This window comes from Myodes glareolus, chromosome 21, assembly GCF_982192425.1.
Source record: "Myodes glareolus chromosome 21, mMyoGla1.1, whole genome shotgun sequence".
Classification (NCBI taxonomy): domain Eukaryota; kingdom Metazoa; phylum Chordata; class Mammalia; order Rodentia; family Cricetidae; genus Myodes; species Myodes glareolus.
In genome coordinates, this window is record NC_142046.1 from 20,640,777 (window position 1) to 20,667,188 (window position 26,412).

General features: G+C 49.1%; 2 protein-coding genes across 3 annotated transcripts; one reads left to right on the top strand and one right to left on the bottom strand.

The window, feature by feature from the left end:
• The first annotated feature begins 202 nt into the window (after window positions 1-202).
• On the top strand, window positions 203-4,325 carry Dpp7 (dipeptidyl peptidase 7). The gene is made up of 13 exons (XM_048426331.3): window positions 203-348; window positions 436-549; window positions 620-759; window positions 852-1,015; window positions 1,543-1,678; window positions 1,756-1,837; window positions 1,942-2,108; window positions 2,301-2,361; window positions 2,851-2,969; window positions 3,058-3,214; window positions 3,348-3,412; window positions 3,794-3,864; window positions 4,002-4,325. The coding sequence occupies exons 1-13, from the start codon at window positions 252-254 to the stop codon at window positions 4,147-4,149; spliced, it is 1,521 nt and encodes a 506-aa protein (XP_048282288.1). The 5' UTR covers window positions 203-251; the 3' UTR covers window positions 4,150-4,325.
• An 88-nt stretch (window positions 4,326-4,413) lies between these two features.
• On the bottom strand, window positions 4,414-22,735 carry Man1b1 (mannosidase alpha class 1B member 1). 2 transcript variants are annotated; one of them, XM_048426330.3, is made up of 13 exons: window positions 22,504-22,735; window positions 21,932-22,040; window positions 21,035-21,150; window positions 17,194-17,348; window positions 15,140-15,249; window positions 12,751-12,936; window positions 10,988-11,136; window positions 10,520-10,708; window positions 8,524-8,714; window positions 8,077-8,197; window positions 7,315-7,512; window positions 7,101-7,228; window positions 4,414-6,320 (listed from the first exon to the last, which is right to left on the bottom strand). In XM_048426330.3, the coding sequence occupies exons 1-13, from the start codon at window positions 22,612-22,614 to the stop codon at window positions 6,221-6,223; spliced, it is 1,863 nt and encodes a 620-aa protein (XP_048282287.3). In that variant the 5' UTR covers window positions 22,615-22,735; the 3' UTR covers window positions 4,414-6,220. The 2 variants fall into 2 exon arrangements, with proteins under 2 accessions (XP_048282287.3, XP_048282286.3); XM_048426329.3 differs by having other exon boundaries at window positions 7,101-7,232.
• Between the last annotated feature and the right edge of the window lie 3,677 nt (window positions 22,736-26,412).

Sequence of the window (26,412 nt, forward strand, 5' to 3'; positions counted from 1 at the left end):
ACCTCTTCTCTGTTTCCTGGGTCTCCACTGTGGTCATCTCCGTGAGAACACAGTAGGAGCCCAGGGAACCCTTAATATTGCATCACACGACCCAGAGGGCAATGCATGAGAGAGGAGTAGAAGTGGTTCTCTGGCTACGTAAGGCTACGTAAGGACCGTTCTGCAAAGTTGTCACGTGATGTTGCCCGGCCTGCCACGACTGTCATGTGACCTGCGTCACATGACTGGCGGCGCCCATCTCAGAATCAGGCATGGGCTTCCAGCCTTGTGTCTCTGTGAACCATGGGGTCCTTTCCCGGGTCCTGGTCCTGCTGCTGGCACTGGGGCTGCGCACCCTCCAGGTCAGAGGTGAGTGTTACTGGTCGCCCTCCCTCCTGACCCTCCTGGGTCCCTGATGATCCCTGCCAGCTCCTGAGCCTCTGCACTTGCCCTCAGCTGACGGAGTTGTAGACCCTGACTTTGAGGAGAACTATTTTGAGCAATACATGGACCACTTCAACTTTGAGAGTTTCGGCAACAAAACCTTTGGACAGCGGTTCCTGGTGTCAGGTGAGTGTGGTCCTCACGTCAAGTCTTCTGCTGGCTTGTCTCTGCCCTCACGGAAACTCACTTCCCACAGATAAGTTCTGGAAGGCGGGCCAGGGGCCCATTTTCTTCTACACCGGGAATGAAGGGGACATCTGGTCCTTCGCTAACAACTCTGGTTTCATGGTGGAACTGGCGGCACAGCAGGGGGCCCTGCTTGTCTTCGCTGAGCACGTAGGTATCTGGATGTTTCCCGGCAGTCCCTGAGCTGAAGGAGGTGGGGAGTGCAGAGGCAGCCGTTAGCCATCCCTTCCCTCTTCCCGCAGCGCTACTACGGGAAATCGCTTCCATTCGGTGTGCAGTCCACACAGCGTGGATATACGCAGCTGCTGACTGTGGAGCAGGCACTGGCTGACTTTGCTGTGCTACTCCAGGCCCTGCGGCAAGATCTTGGGGCCCCGGATGCTCCCGTCATAGCCTTCGGAGGGAGGTGGGTCCTTGTTTTACCTTCAGGACACACAATTCTGACCCACTCCCGAGCTGAAGGAGTCCTACTCCTACCCTTCCCTGCTTCCCACCTCGTTGTACCTGGCGACACCCTATACAAGAAGGGCCACACATGTCTCTTATGCTCTCCACTCCTCTGCCCAGCCCGTGTTCTCAGTCCTTAACTTCTCACATGGCAGGACTGGACCTCAGAGACTGTGTTTGCTATGTTGTCCACACTAGTGGAACAATGCCCCTCCTGACTTTGTCTCAGCAGTATCTTCATGCTGGGTCATGGCAGGGCACTCACAGGTGCCCTTCCCCAGTAAAGGTTATATCTGCATCGGCCCTGGGGTCAGAATTAGTAGGCCTAAAAGGTTCAAGTCCTTCCACACTGGGCTTCTGAGCAGGGAAAGACCAAGGGGAGGAGAAAGGTCCAGCCCAGGAACCTCAGCCTGGAGGATGGGGTGAGGCTGCTGGCTTGGGCATGCAGGCACTTTACACAGCCATAATCCTGTGCTCTGTCCCCAGTTATGGGGGGATGCTGAGTGCCTACATGAGGATGAAGTATCCCCAGCTGGTGGCGGGGGCATTGGCAGCCAGTGCTCCTGTGGTAGCTGTTGCAGGCCTCGGTGACTCCTACCAATTCTTCCAAGATGTCACAGCGGTGAGTGAGGGTACCTGGGTACCTCAGGCTAGTGCAGGTATGGCGGCGGCGGCAGCAACCCATGGTCTTTTCTCCAGGACTTCTATGACCAGAGTCCCAAGTGCGCCCAGGCTGTGCGGGATGCCTTCCAGCAAATCAAGGACTTGTTCCTCCAGGGAGGTGAGGAGGTCCTTCTTTGCCTGATGCCCGCTTCGGGTACTCATTCTTCTTTCACATTTGCCAGCAACTTCCCCAGCCTCCTCTCCTGGCCTCTCTTTTCCCAGCTTATGACACCATCAGGCAGAATTTTGGTACCTGCCAATCAGTTTCCAGCCCAAAGGACCTGACTCAGCTTTTTGGGTTTGCTCGGAATGCATTTACTGTGCTCACCATGATGGACTACCCATACCCGACCGACTTCCTTGGCAATCTTCCTGCCAACCCTGTCAAGGTGAAATGGCTCTCCCTAGGTGCAGGTCCCAGTGCAGGCCTGGCCCAAGAGCCTCGCAGCTACCTGCCTTGGTACTTCAATACTATTCTGTTGTAGCCATGTAGGCTAATAGCCCTGACCCGCATTCTGGGACCAGGGAAGGTCAAGCAGGGCAAGGGGCCTCTGCTGAGATATTCTGCTACCCTTCTCTAGGTGGGCTGTAAACGGCTGCTGAGAGAGAACCAGAGGATCATGGGCCTACGAGCACTAACAGGTTGGTCTACTCCTTGGTCTTCATGAGCCAAGGCTAGAGAGAGACCCTAACAGTAAGAGCTGAGTAGGAAAAGACCCAGAGCCCTGAACTGGGGCTTGGTTCTGGTAGGCTGAGATGCAGGAGGGGACTCAGTTCAGCTTTTGAAAGGACAAGACTTGTATTGTAGCTGGGCAGATGCTCAAGTGGGTGGTATGACTTCCCGCCAACCCTAGGAACAGGTACAGCTACCCCTGAGGAGCACACTCCAGTTGCCTGAGGCTTTTACAATCCCCAGTCATGCCTGTCATGCCCTGCTGTGGGTCAGGGTGCTGGGAGTGAGACAGGTATCAGCTGTTGAAGAGGCCAGGCCAGTTGCTGGCACATGCTCCACGACGGACCTCAGTGCTTTCCTGCCGAGGCACACCTGCCTTCGCCTTCCTTCCACGGTGGGCGGGAAGTGGCCTGAGCATGTAGTGTCCGGCTGCGGGTCCTAGCATTCCTCCTATCCAGGGCTGGTCTACAACGCCTCTGGAACGGAGCCCTGTTTTGACATCTATCGGCTCTATCAAAGCTGTGCTGACCCCACTGGCTGTGGCACTGGCTCTGATGCCAAGGCCTGGGACTACCAGGTTTGTGGACACTGGGGAGCTACACTGCCAAGTGTAGGGGTGGGAATGTGTGGCTTGCCTGCTTTATTTCACTGTGGGCTACCTGCAGGCCTGTACGGAGATCAATCTGACCTTTGACAGCAACAATGTGACGGACATGTTCCCTGACATCCCGTTCTCTGAGGAACTACGCCAGCGATACTGCATGGATACATGGGGCGTGTGGCCTCGGCGGGACTGGCTACGAACCAGCTTCTGGGGTGGCGGTAAAGGAATGGGGATTGGGAGCCAGGAAGGGTCCTACCCTCTGTCCTGAGCTGGTTCTGCACCCTCAGATGCAGCTCACAGCTTTAAAGGCCATACTGGATACCTTGCGACCACTTACTGTGTTCCTTTCAGAACTTAAAGCTGCCAGCAACATAATCTTCTCCAACGGTGACTTAGACCCCTGGGCAGGGGGCGGGGTAAGTCCCGACCTGGCAGCAGATGACCCCATATAGGTACTCTTGGCAACGCTTGGCTGTGTTTGCTGCTGTTCCCACTTTGCCAGACTCCTCAAAGAACCTCTGCCATTCCAGATTCACGCTCAGGCTCACTGGGCCATTGCTGCTCTTCTCTCTCTTGAGGGCTTCTTTCCCACATCACTTAATGTAGTCTAACATCTGGTCCATCAGATCTCACCTTTCTTTTCCAATGGCACCATCTGAGGCTGCACAGTGAACTCACTACTGCTTCAGCTGCATCCCCCAGACAGTGCTGGCACCTGTTAAGAGTGCCAGGGCGGGAGAGGGGTTGCCCACCTGTGGCTTAAAGCACAGGTCACATGCCTCAGATTTCTCCAACAGATTCACAGCAACCTGAGCACATCGGTCATTGCCGTCACCATCCAGGGGGGAGCGCATCACCTAGACCTCAGGTGCAGTGAGGCACAGCCCACCCAGTTCCCTCCTTGATGACTCTGGGCCAGTGGTGGGATGTGGGCTGGATGGGCATGAAGTTCACTCACCTTGTATGCTTGCCACCTGAGCGGCCCCTCGTCTGTCTTCTTCATAGAGCATCTAACTCAAAAGACCCTCCATCTGTCGTGGAGGTGCGTAAACTGGAAGCCACCCTCATCCGTGAGTGGGTAGAGGAAGCCAGACTAAAGCGACCAGCAATGCCCTGGTGCCCTGGGTCTGAGAAGCAGCATTCTTCCAGCTAAGGCACATCAGGACCCAGAGATCCCTTATTTTATGTTAGCAATTGTGACATGACAGCTCGCCTTACATCTGAAGGGCGTCCAGATCATGGCGGCCTGCCTACTGTGAACTTCAAGCAAGAGGTACCAAAGCTAGTGGTGGACGGAAGGAACCGAATAAACTTATGGTTGTTGGTTAATGTTTCCTTCTTGTCTGGCAGGGTCCAGGCGTGGAGGGACAGGACCCTTGGGATATGCTCTAGACAAGACAGCACACTGCACACAGCCTGCAGACCAGTTAGACATTTAATTAAGCACAGACTCCAGCTCTCAGGCTTCGTGCTTCAGGGTGAGAGGGAGGGAATTTGCCTTCCCCGCGCCAGCCTCCCCTCCCATGACTGTTCCCATGTCGTCTGCTTCAACGCGGCCATCAGTTTGCAGTTTTGTGACATCTTCAACTTGGGTATTCTGACTCATGACAACTCTTCAGAGGGCCACAAGGACAGTTGCTGTCCCTTGGTAGTGACCACACCCTCCAGAATACATCTGGGAGATCAAGGCCAGAGATGGAAAATACATAATTATCAACTGCTCAGGCCTTGCCCAAAGCCTAAGGCTGCCCATTCACAAGTCTATGGGGCTCCTGGTCCAGAGGACAACATGGGGAAAGGCCAACATCAACAGGAAGGGATACAGCCCAAAGTGGGGAGGCAGCCTCTACACACAAGAGTGAGTCCTAAGGATATGTCACCAGGCAGGTCCTTCTTTGTAGACACCTTTGGGATTAGAGCTGGTTTGGGGTACAAGTGATTGACAGGAAGTCCCCGGGGCAACTAGTGTGCCTCAGAGGCACAAGGTGGCTGCCACTGAGATGCTCTGAGCTGCAGATGGGGAGCAGGTCAAACCTCCAGATCTTGGGTGCACAGGGAACACAGGCCGAGAGCCTTGAGGTGCCTTAGGTTCTGTAAAGTTTACCCTACACTGCTGTATGAAATTACCCTGGTCTTGGATGGGGGACTACCAGTCAAGGCCCAGGGACAGCCCACTAACAACATATCAAAGATAGGGCCTACCCTACCCTCGTGTCCATGGGCTCCCACACCAAGGCACAAACATCTGAGAAAGAGAAAGGTACATGCTTCTGCTGGTGTGCCTCCTCCACAATGTACTCCGACCAGTCAGCTGGTGGTATTCAGACCATTCTGAGAGCACAAACCAAGCATTCTGGCCTATCTGTAGAATGTCCCCAAAGTCTGCTCTCCCCACTCTTCTGACCTGAAGTGAACAGCAGCTCTAACTCTAGGGGCAGTTACTGCAGTGTTACCCAGAGAACCTGCTGTCCCTTACAGCCAGTCCAGACTTTACAGTCCAGATACCACTCCCTCCCCAACACAGGACCATTACAGTGGGACCAAGTCCACTTTCATCTCAGCTGAGAAATCACATTATACCAGGGTATCCTGGAAATAAGACAAGTTTGCTGTTCTAACCCCTGCCAGCCCAGTAGGGTAGCCAGGAGGATCCCTGAGTCCAACCCGTAAACACTAGAGCCACAAGACCCACCAGACCTGTGGGTCAGGACTTGCACAGGCCGTCAGGCCAGGCCTGGCACCTCACTGACTTGGGCTATCCCTCTGAACTCAACACAGGCACTGGGGTCCTGAGTGGTCCCAGGAGGTAGTCTTGGGACTACCATGGGGCTGCTTGCAGCCAGCCACTAGGGTCATTTGGGGACAGGAACCAGGAGTCATGACATGAGTTTAAGGAAGTCCAAGGCTTCTGGTAGACTGGTTAGCCTGAATCCCATACCTGCTAATCTGACTCTTGTTCCCCCCCAATATCTTCACGAAAAGCTGAGACGGGAGGGGCCTAGAACTGGGCAGGAGCATCACATTTGATGGCTGCCCAAAACTACATGGGCCCTGTGAAAGTCACAGACCCGCTAGGCCCACCTCAGTCTGCCATTGGTCACCAGCCCAGGTGCTACCCTGCTAGGCAGGAGTCCAGATGGGTAGAGGATGGGCTTCTGTGTTGAACACACAGGTGTCCAGGCCGAGCAGCTCCAGGTCATCAGAAAACAGCAGGTAGAGGTACTTCAGCGTTTCTCCCAAAAAGAAGCTCTCCATCTTGTCCCTGGGATCAGGCTTCTGGGAATTCTGGACGTTGTTGATAGAAGAATAGCCACCTGAGGGGACCTGCATCAGAGCCAAAGCCACGATGACACAGGTTGAGCACAGCTTGGGCCCAATATGAAGAGTCAAGCTTTAGGAAGAACCACTAGCAAGAGGTGTCACCCAGGCTACTTGCTCAACCCCAGCACCTGTGACCCCAGGGCAGACTCAGGGCTAGTGACCACCTAAGTAATGGCTACAAGGACCCTGTAAAATGCCAACAACCCGAGTGACCAGAAACTCCCTCCAGAATAGTATGGTCACGGGATATGTCCAGCATCTAGCTTGTTCAACATAACCTAGGGCAGGCACAGGCAAAAAGATGAAGTTGTTGAGGTTTGGGGCCAAGAGCTGGGTATCACACCTAGACCATATCTAGTCCCACCACCTTTCCTAACCCTTCCCAATGAGAGGGCAAGGTGAACCATGAACTCCAGGTGCAGACGGTGGGGTGGGGTGAGGGCAGTACTCTGGATCACTGAGCAATATTTCATAAACCATGGGCACCGTAGGGCAAGAGAAAGAAACCCTTCTCAGAAAAGCTTGGGTTCTGAGAGCAAGCCCAGAGACACTGGACATCTGTAAGCCTCTAGACAACAGGGTTCCAATGCCACTCAGTTCAGCAAGATGACTACACTATCAAGGTCACACCCTACTAGGGGACAGCCAACTGAAGGCCCCAGAAAGCTGGCTCTTCCCAACCTGTGCCATAGCAGTCTCAAGCATGGGCCCTGCCTGAGCTTTGCAGGAACCTAGCTATGTCTGTCACCAGCCAAGACCACAGAGAGGTGTCTAACAGCTCACCCGTGTGTACTTATTGAAGTTCTGCAGGATCTCCCAGCCCCAGTCCTGGTACTTGCGGTCCCTTGTGACACGGTAGAGATAGAACAGGCTTTCCACCGTCTCCGGCCGCAGCAGGTTGTGCCTGTCAGCTGGCTAGGGGCAGAGCAAGAGGCTCATGGAGTATCCAGCCCTGCTGACATCACCCTGCCCAAATGCAGCCCACACCCAGGCTCACCTTGACTTCCACATCCTTATGATCTGCCCGAGGGTACATGTTGAAATGTGCAATCTCAGGGCTCAGCCCTGTCTCCATCTGTCGGTTCATCTGGTAGCAGGTCTCCATGAGTGACTGAGCCAGATTCATATGGTCAGCTGGCAGGCCATGATGGACGCCCAAAGCCAGTGTCCCTGGCAGGAAGCACACCAAGTGGTCCTGGAAGCAGAGTGTACATCTGGACCTAGGTCCATACTGCCTGGCTGCCACCACGTACACTCAGCCTGACCCAGGGGCAGTGAGGCTAAGCAGTACTTGTCACATGCAGACTTAAGTCCAGGCAAAGTATTTGTGCCATAGAATCCAGGGGAAACTACAGTGCAGTTTCCAGAGCCTGCAGTATGGCTCCTGCAGGGGGCCATACTGACTCAGGCCCTCTGGACCCCTTCATCCTACCCACAAATACCTTCAGAGACCTGCTGCACTTCCAGAACCACAAGGAAGGCAGCTGGCCCTGGGAGAGCCTATGCCTGCTACCACAGAGCATGTGGAGGCTCTGCTTGATGCTATCACAATGAATAGGTCAAGCCAGGCAGCAAAGGTCAACCTGTGGCCATGACACATAGCTGACCAGATTTCCTTATTACTTCTGACAAAAAAAAAACAAAACAAAAAAAACCCACAAAAACAAAAACAAAAAACACAAACCTAAAAAACTAAGGCCTTGGAAGCCACAAAGAAAGCAGTAGCTTCCTAAAGGCTCTGCCAGTCCACACAACTTACCATCTTGGCACTGAAGCGGCCATGGGCAAGTTCTCCCACGAAGGTGAGCATTCCAGGCTGAGACTGCCGTAGCAAGTGTGCTTTTATCCCCTCAATGGCCTTAACATAGTCTTCCAGCAACCTGTGAATATCACAAATCAGGTTACTCTGGGCATGGTCATGAACCATCTTCCTTAGAGCTACAGGACCAGGAGCTTTGCTCAGCTTGACCCATACACGACTGCTAGACCTGCCCCTCCCTGGGGAGCAGACATTGCATACACGGCCCAAGTCAAAGCACAGGCCCTTGAGCACCTGCCATGTGGGCACTGATGCCTTGCTAAATGGCTCATCCCATTTGGGAAGTTCTCGTAGGGAAGCCAAACCACCCGCACCACTGCTGGCTCCTAGCAATGGACGAGGACAGAAGCTTGGGGCCCTGCATCAAGGCAGTGGGTCAGGCCTCACTGTGTCTCCTTCTTGCCACCCTGGATCCACTGCTTCAGCAGGTACTCATAGTAGCTGTCAGCCCTGGCACCCAAGGTGAACACTCCTGGGTGGGTGAAGAGGCCACTGTTCGTGTTGATGAACATGGGTACCAGCCCGTCCTTCTTCCCAGACAGGGAGTGGATGTGCATTGTCACTTTCTCCACGGCCTCCTGTGGCAGACAAGGGGAGAGTGGGCTTACACCAGTCAATTCTTCCCAAACTTCAGGAAATGGAAGGGGGGCACTTCCTGCCCTGTCCCACGAAGCCAGCAATATCCTAACACCAAAGCCACATGAAAGTACCAGCAGGAAGAAAACTAAAACCAAATTCTTTACCAACATGGAAGCAGAGCTCCCCCACAACAAGCTAACAAGGCAATTTAGAAACACATTAACCTGCCAGGCCTCCTGGCTCAAGAGGAAAGGATGGTTTCAGAGCATGAGAATCATTTAAATGTCACAAATATCAACCAGAATGATCTCAATTGATTAAACAGTATCAGAACAACCAATGCATGATCGCTCAGGCCTGTAACTCAAGAGAATTGCATCAAGTTCAAGGCCAGTCTGGTCGAAAGAATGAGATCTTATCTCAAACATACGTACAAACAAATAACAAACCATTAGAAGAAAATCAATTCTTTCTTTTCCTGATAAAAATATTCAACAGCCAGGCAGTGTGGCGCACGCTTTTACTCCCAGCACTTGGGAGGTAGAGACAGAAGGATCTCTGAGTTCAAGGCCAGACTGGTCTACCAAGCGAGTTCCAGGGAAAGAAAGGAACCCCAACAATTGCAGCAACACAGCAGAAGCTAAATGGGAAAAGCCACCAGGAGATGGCAGAGTGTGGATTCTACACACAGTCCCTTATACATATCCCCTCATAAAGACAGACAGAAGACTGGAGCTGTCAAGGGCTGGGAATGGAAACACAGAGTCTTTAATTGGCACGAGCTTCCATTTCACAAGATGAGGAGGCTATTAATAGCTGGTTTTATGTAACAGACATATTGAGAACCAATGAGAATCAATCAGATGGCCCAGCAGGTAAAGGCACTTGCCATGCAACGTGGACCTGAGGTTGATCCTTGGAACCCTGGAATCCACTTATATAAAGTTAGAAAGACAGAGACAGTAGCTGTCCTCTGACCTCTGCACATGCACCATAGTAAGTACACACATACATACAAATGACAATTAAAAAACAATGGCCAGGTGGTGGTGTACCCCTTGAATTCCAGCATTTGAGAGACAGAGGCAGGTGGATCACTGTGAATTCAAGGACAGCCTGGTCTACAGAGCAAGTTCCAGGACAGCCAGGACTGTTACACAGAGAAACTCTGTCTTGGGAAAAAAAAGAAAATGAAATTCACACACACAGCAATTACACCTGTGAGAAGCGCTGAGATTCAGGGATATCATGTCCATCTAGAACCTGCCCATCCTGTCTGAAATTGTTTTTTTCTTTTTTGTCCCTTAGATTTTATTTTTATTTTGTGCCACTTGCAAGGCTGGTACACACCGAGGCCAGAGGGGGTGTCAGATCCCCTGGAACTGGAGTTATAGAGAACAGAGCTGGATGTGGTGACTCACATCTTTAAACCCGGTACTCTGGAGGCAGACATAGGTGGACCTCTATGAGTTCCAGACTAGCTTGTTCCCCCCCCCCCCCAAAGACAGGTTTCACTGTAGTTTTAGAGCCTGTTCTGGAACTAGCTCTTGTAGACCAGGCTGGCCTTGAACTCACAAAGATCCCCCCCGGCACCACCACCCAGTCTAGCTTGGTTTATATAGTGAGTTTTAAGCAAGCCAGAAGGATACGGTGAAACTATGATTCAAATCAAACAAACAAATAACAAAAAAAGGCACAAAACAGAGGGTTGTGAGTCATCACGTAGCTTCTAGGTATTGAACCTGGGACCTTATGCAAGAGCAGCAAGTGCTCTTAACTACGGAGCCATCTCTCTAGCCCCTACCTGGAATTTCTTATTTCCGGTGAGACGAGAGAGCTCCCGGAACTCTAGCTGAATGCTTGTCACTTCTGCCACTGTGCTGTCCGATGTCCACTGCGGTGAGTGGGCAAATCCAGTGCCAATGTTGACATCAGAGTAAGGAATCTTGGAGGGTGTGGTGAAGGCAGGCATTAGCCGCTTTCCGAAATCTTCCTAACACGAAGCACAATAGAGATGCAGGTGTGAGAGCTTTTTCCTCATCACCAATCTGCACCAAGCGGAAAAACACAGTTTGGTGGCTCGCTAACACCCATCACACGGCAAAACTAGGCTACAGCACCGAGGGACTTTGCTACACACAGCAACAAAGAAAAGCATGTGGCAGCTCTACACCAATGCAGAAGGAAACCAAATGTACTGAAGAGGAAACTGAAAATAAATCCTCCACATTCCATACATCAAGTCACGGAAACCTCGTTCAGGTATACTCACAGCTTTTCTCAGGAAGAGACTGTCCCCCGAGAGGTGGTAGGTGCTCAGCAAGCCCCCTAAGATGCGGATGGTACTCTCAAACAGGTTGACATCGACATTTTTCTTAAAGTCTAATTTCTCTGACACCCAATTTCTTGCTTCCTTAAATTCTGTGTAACGGAAGGGTAAAAGCAAAGGAATAAATGAATAAATCTGTCATTCTATGATGAAACAAAGTGTGGTGGCACAGGCCTGCAGGCCTAGCACTGGGAGGCTGAGGCAGGACGATTGCCCCAGCTCAAGGTCGGGCTACATTACACCCTCCGGGCTATATACTAAGACCTTGGTTTTATTTTATTTATTTTTACGTATATGAGTGTTTTGTGGGCATGTATGTCTGTGCACCACGTATGTGCAATGCCGGCAGAGACGAGAAGACAGTGTCAGATTCCCTCTGGAAATGGGGTTACAGGTGGGTGGTGGGAACTAAACCTGTGTTCTAAGCCAGTGCTCTTAACCACTGAGCCATCTCTTCAGTCTCCCAAGACACTGTTTTAAAATATATTTTGAGATTTTATTTTTGTGTACAGATGTTTTACCTGTATGAATGTCTGTGTATGAAATGTGTGCATCAGATCCTCTGAAACTGAAGTTACAGACAGTTGTTAACTGTTATGTGGGTACTGGAAACAGAACCTGGTCCTTTGGAAGAGCAGCCAATGCTCTTAACCACTGAGCCATCTTTCTATCCCCAATACATTTTTTAAAGCCAAACCAAACCAAAACAAACACACACACTAGCCAGGCATGGTATAGCATACCCTGGAGGCAGGTATTTTCAGCTCTATGTATACTTCAAGGTCAGCCTAGGCTACCTGAGACCTGTCTTAACAAACAGGGTAGGTGAGATGGTTGTTACCCACTTACAACCAAGTCTAACTACCTGGGTTCAATCCTAGAAACCCACATGGTGGAAGAACACTAACTCCCACGAGTTAGTGTCTGACCTATACATGTGTGCCGTAATACACACAGGCGCCCACACACAGACACGCAAAAACAATATATTTAACAAATAATCCCAAACAAAAGGCTCTCTCATGGAGCAGCTCTGGTATGTGTCACAGTGCCCAGAAGACGCTCTGACATGAGCGCGGGAGTGACTCACTAGCGGCCATCAAGCCACTCAAACAACTTGGGGCTGGAGTAACAGCTCAGCAGTTAAGGGTACCTGCTGCTCTTGTAGGACAGTTTCCTACAAGACAACTCAGCACCATAGGAAACTCATAACTTATGTGTGCAACTCCAGCTCTAGAGGAACTGATGTCTTTGGCTTTGCAAGGGCGTCTGAACTCACATGCACATAGCTACATGCAGACACACATGCCACACATAATTAAAAATAATAAATCTTTTAAAATAAAAACAATTCTCAATTAGAAATGATTAAGGGCCCACACTATCAAATTAAATGGGATCTGCATAACCTAAGGAGGTCGTCGTCGAGATACAGAGCCAAGTGCAGCCCTCTTACTGCAGCAAAACAGGCTGAATGAGAGCCGAGGTCACCCTTAGCTCTTTAGGACATAAGAGACAGCTGCTCTGAGTGAGTGGCAGAATGGAAACTGGGCTCTGAACACACCAAGCACACACTTTCTGTACCCAGGACAAGAGAAAACCAAAGTCCAATGGAGTAGCATCTGTGGCCCACATGGAGCCCTGACATACTGCTTTGCCTTATGTGTCACACATGGAAACTCAGTCCAGTCAGAAAGAGTCATTACCTTTCTTCAAACCCAAAATCCACATGGTATCCAAGGCATCGATCAGGGTGAGGCCCAGGCCAAACCATTCACTGAAAGTTTTGGACACAGGCTTCAGTTCATCATGGCCCCAAGCAAACTTTCGGTAACCTTTCCAAGCATGGAGAAAGGCCTCAATGACCCCTTTCTGGCGCTCATTCGGGGGACCTAGAGAGGAGAACACACAAGTGGTAGGGAATAGTCCCGCTCTTGGGGCAGGCAGGGGTCAAAGAACAGCTGTGACCCCCTCAGATACAGTACTGGATGGATCTGGCCAGAATCTTGATATAAAATGGGCAGAGTGAGTTACAGTGAGGCAGTGATGGCCGAGGCCAGAGCCCAGCACCAGATCCTCAGCAAGCAAGTCCTCTGCAGGCTACACACAGTGGCACTAGGACTCAGGGCCTCTCTGTTCATGGGGAACAGGGAAGCGTTCCTATGGTCCACTACAACAAAGCAGAGCAAAGCCCTTTGAAGTAGATGGTGAATGCAGAGCCTGGCCACCAGAGTGTGCGATGTGAACTTGGAGTAAGTAGGAACCAGCCATTAGGCACTGTGCCATATACACCCTACACACACACACACACACACACACACACACATACACCATACACACACACATTATCCAACCAGATGAGATTCCACAGTCCCATGGGGACAGGGGCGGGTGCAGATACACCAGTACCTATATAGCCTCACCTCCATGGGGAGCCTTCTCTTCCCAAACTAGGCAGCACATAGCAGTCTTTAGGGAGACACACCACACGCCTATTCCCACCAGGTTCTAAGGTTCCTGAAGATGGACATGGTTTGACCCTACCACTGCCAACACAGTGGTCTCTACATGCCCCAGCAAGTGGTACCGGGACTCAGAGGTTCAGCTTCCTGTAAGCAGGCTCTCGCAGGACTAGCCAGTCTCAGTTTCTATATGTACAATGGAGCTATACAGACATCTCTTACCGCAAAGAACACCGTAACAGAAACAGGCTAGGTACACTATGACAATGGAAACGGGCTAGCACACACACAGAGCTCTTGGCACAAGGCTGGGACCAAGCAGATTTCAATAAATGATGCTACAATCCCAGTGGCCCACAGACCCGTCCAAAGACCTGTTAGGTCTAGAAATAAGTTGAAACAAGTTGACACATCAAGGGACACTTGTGTATCATATTTTCTTTTCTTTTTTTCCTTTTTTTTTTTTTTTTGGCTTTTCAAGACAGGATTTCTTTGTGTTGCTTTGTTGTCTGCCCTGGAACTAGCTCTTGTAGACTAGGCTGGCCTCGAACTCACAAGAGATCCTCCTATCTCTGCCTCCCAAGTGCTGGGATTAAAGGTGTGCACCACCATCGCCTGGCTATCTCATATTTTCTTAAAAATTTATTATATGTGCTGGGGAGATGACTCAGAGGTTAAGAGCACTGACTGCTCTTCCAGAGGTCCTGAGTTCAATTCCCAGCAACCGCATGGTGGCTCACAACCATCTGTAATGAGGTCTGGTGCCCTCTTCTGGCCTGCAGACATACACACAGACGGAATATTGTATACATAATAAATAAATAAATAAATAAATAATTTTTTAAAAAGGTTTTAAAAAATTATGTATTTTTTTTAGGCATGAGTGCTGTCTACACACATGCCTGAATGTCAGAAGAGGGCATCAGATCCCATTATAGACAGTTGTGAACCACCATGTGGTTTCTGGGAATTGAACTCAGGACCTATAAAAGAGCAATAAGTGCTCTTAATCGCTGAGCCAATTTTTTTTTTTTTTTTGAGACAGGGTTTCTCTGTGTAACAGCCCTAGCTGTCCTGGAACTTGCTTTGTAGATCTGCCTACCTCTGCCTCCCAAGTGCTGGGATTAAAGGCACGTGCCACTATTCCCAGCATTTTTAACAAGGCACTTATTTTTATTGATGCCCAGGTGGTGGTAGTGCATGCCTTTAATCCCAGCACTCTAAGGCAGAGGCAGGTAGATCTCTGAGTTCAAGGCCAGCCTGGTCTATAGAACAAGTTCTAAGACAGCCAAAGCAACACAGAGAAACCCTGTCTACAAAACAAAACAAAACAATTATTTTATTGAATCTATCATTAAAATGTGTAACTTTAATCTTGTGTATCTTCTTACACTGAGGAACAACCTGGCCCAGGAGCAGAATGGCAAAGTTAGACTTCTCAAACACAGCATCCTCTCTGATAGCTCAGTGCTCAGGCAAAAAAATCAGGGGAACTAAGAAGTCACAGATAGTCACAAGGGTTGTACAAAGTATGTGGACCGAGCAAGGGTGCTGAAGGGGGAGCTGCGCAGGGATCAGCATGTAGAGTAACAACTGCACAGCTCTAGTGAGGAAAGGGAGCAGGAAAACTCACCTGGCTTTTTCCACATCCTAGGTGCCAGAAAAGGAGGTTTGGTGGAGGCTTCAGCTCTTTTTGAAGGGAGTTCAGTGGCCTGTTCAGGCTCAATCACTGCTCCCCGCCAGCTTAGGGGGAGCAGGAAAAAGCAGTCAGCCAGATCAACCAGTTGATGTTACACCCTCCAAACCCACAATGTGCCTAAGACAACGCCTGCTCCCAGAGGCCTGTTCTCTCATCACTGTGGGAGCACAACATAGAGACAGGAAAACACCCAACTAATCCTGACACACACTCATCTGGAACATGGCTTCCTGGGTACAGTCATCTGAATGTGGAGAAGACAATTCCAGGGCTGAATAAGGGAGAGTCTAGCAGAAATCTAAGCCAGAGGAGCTCCTGAGATCTGGAGAAGACACAAGGAGCAACCCTGGGGACGGATGCAGTGGCCAGAGGTGGAAGCTGCTATGGTATAAATAAACTGAAAACACCCAGAGAGAAATTAGATGGGTGCAGGAGTCAGGGTAGCTGCCTAGACTGGCACTGTCTCTACTCACGGATATGACATCTGGAGTCCCTCTAGGGTTCTGTCCGATGATAGCACACCAGGAACAGGCAAAGGTTTGCCATATGACACCTGGTTGAGTGTGGACTCAAAGGTTTCTTTTTTTGTTGCTGCTATGGTATATTTGTTTTTCTGTCTGTCTTAATTTTTATGTGTATTGAACATTTGCCTGTATGTATGCATTTGTACCACGTGTGTACCTGGTGCCCTCAGAGGTCAGAGGAAGAAGTCAGATCCCCTGAAACTGCAGTTATGGATTGTTCTGAGTCACTATGTGGATGCTGGGAACTGAACCTGGGTCCTTTGTAAAAACCAGTGTTCTTAACTTCTAATCCATGCCCCCATGCCCGCCCCTCTTTTTTTTTCTTGAGTAGACTTGGCTGACCTGGAGTTTGCTATGAGGACACATCAGGTCTTGAACTCACAGATATTCACCAGCCTTTGTGCTGGGATTAAAGGTGCATGCTAGCATGCTTGGCTTTTTTCTTTCTTTTCTTTTCTTTTTTTTTTTTTTTTTTTTTTTGGAGGCAGTATCATTGACTATCCTGGAACTCACTCTGTGGCCTCAAACTCACAGAGATCCACCTGCCTCTGCTTCCCAAGTGCTGGGATTAAAGGCATGTGCTGACACTACCTGACCTCTTTCCTTAATTTTTATAATACAGAATGTTTCACAGATTTGCATGTTATGCTTATATAGGGGGCATGGTAGTCTTCTCTGTCACTTCAAAGGATCTCTTTAACAACCTGAGCAGAATGGACCCAGGCTCAGCTACTACCCCTTCATTCCTCTGTCTTTAAGAGTACTATAAGCAATACTGAGCTGAATCAGATGCTGGCTGTGGAAGCAAATCTTTTCCTCCTGCAAACATGATCAAGAGCTTCTCCAAACCGCTATTCTCCCTAGGACTTTTCTAGGCTGCTACTTCCACCCTGTCTCCTTATGTGCTCGTGGATTTGAGACCTCAGGTTGCACATCCTCAGAATAGCTCCTCAGGCTCAGAGGTGAGGGCACACCTCCTGGTAGAGCTGCACCTGATGTTTTCAAGGGTGACACTGAGTAGGAGTGAAGCTGAAGGCCTTCTAGGACTGAGGCGTCTGTGAGTACTGCCAGCAAGCAACTCGCTGGCTGACAATGCCAGCCCAGTCCAGGGAACCAGGCCACATCCTCTCATTCTGCTCACTGCCAGGTCTTAAGTGGCTAGAAAACGAAGTGCCTGTCACCAGGTGTCACCCCACAGCACCTGCCACAGAAAAAGACTGAGTCTCACTTTCCTCCTTCCCACCATTCCTCTGGACCTTCTACCCTCACAAGCCTTAAAATAGTCCTGCTCTCAGACCATGTGGCTCTGAAACTGATTGTATAATAAAACTTACTGAAGCCATCTTTAGAACACGGTCTGTTTCAAACGGGAACTATGACATGGACAGAATGAACTCTCATTAAAATAAAACCAGACAGGCTGGCATCAGACACTGCATATTCAGGCCCATCTCCTGCTCGTACCTGATGACGGTCCTTTGTGTGTTTTCCTCCTGCTGAGCATCCCCCAGGGCTGTCTCCTTCTCCTTAGCATCATCCTGGGTTTCATCCTTGGAGACTGTGTTGGGGGGTCTGATCTGCAGGTGGGGTGGGCCCCTCCGGAAATGCCTTTGCTGCTTCTAAACCAATATCAGAGTTACATGTGAAAATACATCACCTGTCATGGCCTGGGCTTCTCTGTATGTAGAAGATTCTGTCCCTCAGAATGTATTCATGTATTCACACCCAGAGAGGACAGTGTGCTGTTGTGTTCTACCAAAGCCTTGGGGAACTGGCTGCACTTTTTAGCAGTCTGCAGGTTTGAGAGATGAGCTGCTTAGGACTTGGTGAAATACCAAATGGCTAGTGCAGGCCTGGCTACAGAGTTGAGAGCCCTGGTGGGAACAGTTGAAAACTGAAACAGTCCTAGAGGGATAAGAACGACTAAGATAAAGACACTGTGGATGGCAGCCAGGGCTACTCACTCCATCTGAGAAAATGCAAAAAGCCTTGGGTTCTCACAAATCAAAGGGCTGCAAATAGCTGGGCAGTGGTGGCACATGCCTTTAATCCCAGCGCTCAGGAGGCAGAGGCCAGCCTTGTCTACAGAGTTCCACAAGAGCCAGAGCTGTTACACAGAGAAACCCTGTCTTGAAAAATTAAAAAAGAAAGAAAGAAAAAACAAAGAAAAGAAAGGGGGGGGGGACTGCAAATGATAGAGCTAGGTCCCCACTGCCACCCTCCCCTCAGAGTAGTCCTGGCAACAGGACAGTGTATTTTCCAGACTCATTCTGTGCTCCATAGCATCAGGCACAGAAATTTACCCTTAGCTTTATTTATATCCTCAATAAATGATTTGGGAAATTACATTTATTACATTACATACATACATGCAATAGATGACCCAGCTATAAAAATTTACATGACAGAAGATACTAAAACTCAGGACGAAAATGCACACAACACAGACCTAATTCCAGTACTCCAGAAGCAGGCTACTCTCTAAGTTCAAGACCAGCTTGCTTTACAGATCCCATTCCAGGACAGGCAGGATAAACCTTCTGTATGCTGTGAACATGCATTCCTCTCACTGGTTAATAATACAGCTGAACTGGCTCATAGCCAGGCAGAACAAGGCAAGGCGGAAAAGTCAAATGGAGATACAGGGAGAAAGAAGGGTGGAGTCGGGAGAGATATGAGCCAGCCACCAGAGGAACAAGACATGCTAGAGAACAGGAAAAGCCACAAAACCACATGGCAAAATGTAGATTAATAGACATGGGTTAATTTAAGTTCTAAGAACTAATAATAAAAAAATAATTAATATTAATAAATAATCAGTAATAATAAGCCTAAGCTATAGGCCAAACATTCTGTAATTAATATAAACTTTTGTAAAATTATTTGGGACTAGACAGTTGGGACAAAAGGAAAGCTCTGCCTCTGTTTATACAGGGCTACACAAGAAACCTGCCTTGAAAAACTAACTATATAAATAAGTAAATAAATCCACATGATACCTAATCCCCAATTGTACTCAAATGTGTGCACCCAATTAAATCTACTAAAGTACACCAAATATTTAAAAAATTGCCTTAAGTAGGGTGACAATGAATGCCTTCCATTCTGTCTTATCAGCATTCCAATCCTCCTTCTTACCACACTGAAATCAGTTAGCGTGCAAACATGAGAAAACTATTTCCTCCCTGCGGAGGTGGGGGTGTGGGGGAGTGGGAGGATGGGGGGGTGGGGGGTGTCAGAGGCTGAGCACATGACAAAGTCCATAAAGTTGCTCAAGGCAGCACACTGAACCACTGGAAAAAAACTTAGGATACTTATCTCTTGCTTTTGGCAACATTACAATTTACAGGAAAATCCAGAGCAGGAGTATCCACCTGATGGAAATATTCCATCCTGCAGGGAAGCTCCCTAGGCAGGAAGCCCCTGAAACTGACCAGATTCTCTAGGCCCCACTCTGAGGAAGCAATAAAAGCTGAGAGTTCCCCTCAGAGGAGCAGAGCTGCAGTGAAGACCCTCAGGGAAGGCAAGCTGCAAAGACCCAGTCCAGACCACCTGCCTGAAAGAAGCAGCAGCCAGCCAAGTTGCCGGGAAGAGGCTGAGACCAACAGAGGCACCTGGAAAGGACACTCTCCAACCTGCTGAGCTGCCTGCAGGCTGTGCAGTGTGCTCCAGGGTCCCAGCTTATTATATGTGAACTGTCACTCATGCTGGGATGGGCTTTGGTGATGCAGCTGCCTTTGGATCATTTCTTCACCTGTAAGTAACCTCTCCCCCATAATCCTGTAAGTAACCCCAGTAAAAGTCATTGGACTTTGGTAGTATCTGTACTTTGGTCTATTGTAGGATCCCTATCTGGGGTGAGTTGACGTGTGCTGCATCTCCCGAAAAAACACAAGGAAACTGGAAGCATCACCACCATATGCACAGGTCTGTCTAGAAGCAAGTCTGTCACTCAAAAGCTGTATCAACAGTCCTACAGGGGCAGCACTCTGATTGTCCTTTTCCAAACCCTACCCGCTCGCTATGTCCTGACCAAGGGGCTTGCCAACACAGACTTGGTCTACTCTCCTGTCCTTTCTAGTGAGTATCCAGCAACTTAGTAACGACAAGCTTTCTGAAAACAAAATGTACAACATTCCCTGTTCAGAATGAAGGCACCCCCAAATTCACCAGGACGACAACCCCATGTTGGATCTCAATATGTGTCTATGTCTCAATTCGGGAACTGGTACTGGAAAAGCAATTCCCTAGAGAGGCCATTAGCAAGGGTTTCCTGTTTGCATAGCCTACAAGGATATGAAACCTCCACCTGTGTGCAAGACTCCACCCACGGAGAAGTTGAAGTTTTACAACATCTGCTATGTGATACAGAAAAAAGCAACAGACAGCCAAAGGTTTCAGGGTGTAGATGAACCCAACTGCTGTGGGCAACTGCCTCAGCTCTCAGGAAACCTAGGTCCGGCCATCTCTACCACAGATCAGCTCTCGGCAACTGGCTCTCTAGTTGCCTCTGACCTACCTCTAGGCTCCACTCCCCATAATCCTAAACTTCTCAGAGTGGATACCCCAGGATGAGGCTGGGCTGTTCCCAAAACCTCTCCTAGATAAACTATGCTGCCTCTACCCAGGACTCCCCAGACATGACTGCCCAACAGGTGATTCTAATACCACCCACCCACATTGTCTCCACACCACCTTCTAGGCACAACACAACAGTCAGATGGAGCACCTCAGTGTTCTACTGGCTCCTGTTCATTTCTCACGTGTCCCTCTGCACGGGGACCCTCACTCTATCCCCACACCATGACCTGTGTAGCACCTTCCTCCACTGTGAAGCATCGCCACCTGAGCATGGCTCTACTCCCTCCTCAGATCTCCTGAGCGCACTGGCCATACCCCTCAGGCACCACCAGAACCACAACTTTACAAATATCTCCTTCAACCTAGACAGAAATGGGGGCTTCTTGAACAGTTCCCCAGATGGTTCCAGCTCTCAGCAATCTGCCATGTGCCGGCTGTCTGACACTGTTTGCTGCTAGCCTCTCACCTGCCCTTCCTATCAGCTTCTGTGGTTCCTCCAAAGGGAAAAGTCTCTTTCCTCATAAGCAGGCAGTCAGCACCTAACACAGGAGCTGGACCACCGTGCTCTGCAGAGAAACTGAAGCAAGTGCCCGCCCCTTCTTTCCCCAGCTTTATACAGACAACCTCAATTGAGCCTTCAGCCTCTTTGAGGCACTGTCTGTCAACTTGCAACGCTCCAGAGCAGACCCCAGTGGCAACTCAACACAATCTTTACTGGAAATACCTGGGGGACTACGGCCGGAAACTCTTCTGCTTTAGCGCCTTCCTTCTGAGGAGCTGGTAGGACAGGTGGGACTTCCGGCTTCATCTTCTGCTCTTCTGCAGGTGTGCCACTCAGTGCTGTGGAAGAAAATCTTTTACCTTAAGGCCCAGATAAGCTCACTAAGAGGTGCCTCAACAGGTGTTGTTTTAGGTCAGTGAGATCTTCTAGAAGCTACTGAATTCAAGAAAGTCCAGAGGAATCAAATCTGATATGCATTTACATACGTACGTACATACATACACACACACACAAACATACATTTTTTTATTGAAAGTAGGGTTTTATGTAGTCCAGGCTAGTCTCAAACTCCTGATCCTTCTCTCTACTTCCCAAGTGCTGGGACTACAGTTAGGCTGAATCAATTCTTTTTCAAGCATCTGGCAGAATGTGTCCTTAAGCACAACACACAAATCCCCAAACATATAAATTTCATATTGTCTACACTGGATAGAAGAACATGGTGGTAAACAGCTTGATCTGAGCAATTTGCAGCACTGTTTGGATCTCCAAGAGCAGCAACCCTAGCGAATCCCAGAAGGGATCCTCAGCATCTTCTCAGAAAACCTGTTGGTCTTTGGCAAACACACTGTAACAAGTGGTGGGGATGTTTCCTGTGAGCAGTGCTGATGCTCTTGACTGACATTCTCTGACAGAGAGAGGCAGCACTGTTGGCACCAAATACCTGAAGAGCGGCCTACAGTCAGCTGCACAGCCAGGTGGCCATACTGACCCCCACCCCCACCTCTTGCTCATCTGATACCTCATATGCCTCCTGGCACTGTCTCAACTAGACTGCAAGAATGTATCTGACCTCAGCCCGCACCCCCACGTCCCTAACACCACTGGTATTTCCAATACCTTTCCACTGGTCAGCCGCCTGAAGATAAGACAAGAATCCACAGATAATCAGAAAGCCCAGGAGGACGAGAATCACGTTCCGCTGTAACCTTGAAAGTTGCTTCCATTTCTGAGGGGGAGCCAGAAATGACACTTGTCACAGATTCGAAGGACAGCAATTCAGAGAGAACCTGCGGCGTGTCTATACTTGAGGGAAGTTCGCTGTCAGCAAAGTTTACATGGCTGGGGCAGCACCAGGGGTGACAGAGCACACTAGCTTATACGTGGCAACAGCTGTACACCATCTGTTGAGCTGAACATGCAATTGAGAAAAACTCCTGAAATTCCCATGCCCTGGCTCGGGCGTCGACCGAACCATGCATCTGACCATACATGCTGGACCCGTGCCCCTCAGCCAAGGACCACCAGAAACACCTGGCTTTAGACAGGGGACCCAACAACACCGGAACCCAAGCTGCGAGAACCAGACGCGGCAGGGGAACTTCAAGCTGGAAGAGACCCGGACGCCAGGGTCCAGGCTCCAGTTGGACGCTACCCACCGCAGGATGTCCCCTGCCCGGACCCCGCCTCACCCTCCAGCATGAGCGCCGCCGCCGGCTCTTGCTGTTGTCGTAGCTCTCGCCCAGGCTCAGCGTCACCGAGATAAAGTCCCGGTGAGGCGCCGGCGGCGGCGGTGGGTACATGACTGCGAAGCTGGCCCAAGAGACCTCGCTTGCTGGAGGCGTCAGGAAGCCCAAGACTGAGAAAGACCGCGGGCTGCCATAGCGAAGGCGTCCACACCCCGCCCATCGCCCAAGACACCAGTGCGCACGCGCCGCGTCTTGGGGTTCATTGCGCAAGCGCACGACCCTACTCTAATCACAGCGCATGCGTACAGCCTTGAGTTGATATTTCCTGGTGAGTCGCTTGCGTCAGGTCGCCCGCCCCTGCACCGATTGACGTAATTTCATCGCGCCTTACGTCACTGAGTTGCGTCCTCCCGGGCGGGTGTAGGCGTCCTGCTCCCTCCTTGCTGTGGGCGGACCAGCTACAGCATGGAGGTGTGGTCCTGGTCGCGGTTCTACCTCCCTTGAGATGAGGCCGTCCTGGCCTGAAGGATCCTCGGGCTCGGTCTGGGGGAGCGAGGTCCGGCATCCGCTTGCCGGAGGTGAAACGGACAACTCCCGGCCGAGGGGACGAGCGGCCCTGTTGAAGCCGAGGCCTGGCCTGACTTACCGTCCCGAGGCGCTGGCTCTTTCTTTCTCCTCGCTGCGACCTTTTTTCTGATCCTTCCACTCCAAGTCCTATGGACATGGCTACGTGTGTACAACGACTGCACTGTGCGGTGCGCGGGGCGAGGAAAACACCCAAAACGCCAAAACTGCCCACTGTCCGGTGGCTGAAGCTGCCGCTGCCCTACAGCTTAGCTGTGACATCTCTGGATGTGTGGAGGGTTCTCTGCTCAGTGAGCATTTGACTTACAGGAGACCCTACTGATCCCGTGCCCCCCCCCACACACACTTTAGGTCCTTGCTGGTCTCGATCTGGCAGTTGCAACAGTGCCCTCAAAATGTAGATTCTTGAAATCACGGCAGATGATGCGATCGATGTCTTGGAGGTCTGCATAGCTTCCTAAAAATTAAGGTGGCGTTCTGGAGCCAGGTCTGCACATTCCCACGTGCTGCCAATGCTCGAGACCATGAAATGGCATTTGGAATCTCAAAGGGCTAGTTAGAGCTCAAAGACTAAACCTTGAGAGAGAAAATAGGAAGGAGGAGGGTTTTGTCGCTGCACACACACACACACACACACACACACACACACACACACACACACACACACCCGGGTTTCTCTGTGTAACTGCTCTTGCTGTCTTGGAACTCACTGTACACCAGACTGGCCACAAACTCACAAGATTCGCCTGCCTCTGCCTTCCAAGTGCTAGGATTAAAGTCATGCGCAACCAGCGCCCCGCAAAAGAAGGAGTTTGTTAGGAAAATAAACCTGTAGCTGAAAATCTTCCAGTTCAAGCCAGGCAAGAATGAATAATAATCCACTGTGGGACAGATCCTTGTCAAGGTTCAGAATAACCTTAGCGTCAGTTAAGGACTTGAGTGACTTGAGAGAGGAGAATCAATTCAGCCACAGAGAGCAGTGAGGTAACCTCAGCCTTCTCCTTAGTACCATAATGCCAGCAGCAAAGCAACACCATTATCTGTGTCCATAATTGAACCTTACTACTCCAGAGGGGGAGGAAAGAGAAGTGCTACAATTTCAAGACTAGTCTTGCCGTTAAGTAGTGAGTTCCAAGCCATCCTGGACCACAGAATAAAACGTCTTTTTTTTTTTTTAAATGTGCATTAGGGTATTCACTGTGTCATAGGTCTTTCTGAAGGTGTCAGCCCTCTGGAAATGGAGTTACAGGTGGTTGTGAGCTACCGTGTGGTCCCCTTGAAGAACCAATGCTCTCAACCACTGAGCCATCTTTCCAGCCCCATCTTTTCTTTTTTCTTTCTCTCTTCCTTCATTTCTTAATTTTTAAAAAACTATGTTACAGTTTTGTAGATTGGTTCTCCTATGCCTCTCTTTTTTAAAATTGATTTTACTGAGCTATACATTTTTCTCTGCTCCCTTTTCTTCTTCTCCCTTCCCCTTCAACCATTTTCCATGGTCTTCAGCCTCCCAATTTATTCAGGAAATCTTTTTTTTTTCTATTTCCTATATAGATTAGATCCATGTATGTCTCTCTTAGGGTCCTCATTGTTGTCTAGGTTCTCTGGGATTGTGAATTGTAGGCTGGTTTGCTTTGCTTTGTGTCTAAAAGCAACTTATGAGTGAGTACATAAGATATTTGTCTTTCTTTGGGCAATGGTGGCACATGCCTTTAATCCCAGCACTCAGGAGGCAGAGGCAGGCGGATCTCTATGAGTTCGAGACCAGCCTGGTCTATAAGAGCTAGTTTCAGGACAGGCTCCAAAGTTACAGAGAAACCCTATCTCAAAAGAAAACCAAAAAAAAAAAAAACAGAAAAAAAAGAAAAGAAAGAAAAAATGATATTTCTCTTTCTGGGTCTGGGTTACCTCACTCAATATGATGTTTTCTAGATCCATCCATTTGCCTTCAAATTTCAAGATATCATCATCTTTTCTGCTGTGTAGTACTCCATTGTGTAAATGTACAACAGTTTCCTTATCCATTCTTCCAAGGAGCGTTTAGATTGTTTCCAGGTCCTGGCTATGACAAACAATGCTGCTGTGAACATAGTTGAGCACATGTCCTTGTGGCACGATTGAGCATCCTTTGGTTATGTACCCAAAAGTGGTATTGCTGGGTCTTGTAGGGCTGTATCAATTTGAATTCCCACCAGCAATGCAGAGTGTTCCTTTTTCCCCACATCCACTCCAGCATAAGTTGTAATCAGTGTTTTTGATCTTGGCCAATCTTACAGGTATAAGATGGAATCTTGGAGTTGTTTTGATTTGCATTTCTCTGATGACTAAGGGTGTTGAACATTTCCTTAAGTGTCTTTCAGCCATTTTAGATTCCTCTGTTGAGAGTTCTCTGTTTAGGTCTGTACTCCATTTTTTTAATGGGATTATTTGTTCATTTGATGACCAATTTCTTGAGTTCTTTGTATATTTTGGAGATTAGACTTCTGTCTGATGTGGGGTTAGTGAAGATCTTTTCCCATTCTGTAGGCTGTTGTTTTGTCTTGTTGACCATGCCCTTTGCTTTACAGAAGTTTTTCAGTTTCAGGAGGTCCCATTTATTAATTGTTTCTCTCAGTGTCTGTGCTGCTGGGTTCTATTTAGGAAGTGGTCTCCTGTGCCAATGCACTTCCCACTTTCTCTTCTGTAAGGTTCAGTATGGTTGACTTTATGTTGAAGTCTTTGATCCATTTGGACTTGAGTTTTGTGCATGGTGATAGATTTGGGTCTATTTTCATTCTTCTACATGTTGACATCCAGTTATGCCAGCACCATTTGTTAAATATGCTTTCTTTTTTCTATTTGATATTTTTTGCTTCTTTGTCAAAAATCAAGTATTCGTAGGTGTGTGGATTAATCTCTGAATTGTCAATTCAGTTCCATTGGTCCTCCTGTCTGTTCTTATGCCAATACCAGGCTGTTTTCAGTACTGTAGCTCTGTAGTAGAGGTTTAAGTCAGAGATTGTGATGCCTCCAGAAGTTCCTTTATTGTACAGGATTGTTTTGGCTACTCTGGGTTTTTTGCTTTTCCATATAAAAGTTGAGTACTTTTTTTTGAGGTCTGTGAAGAACTTTTCTGGAATTTTGATGGGCATTGCATTGAATCTGTAGATTGCTTTAAGTAATATTGCCATTTTTACTATGTTAATTCTACCTACCCAAGAGCATGGGAGATCTTTCCACTTTTTGGTATCTTCTTCAATTTCTTTCTTCAAAGATTTAAAGTTCTTGTCATACAAGTCTTCCACTTGTTTGTTTAGAGTCACTCCAAGATATTTTATGCTATTTGTGGCT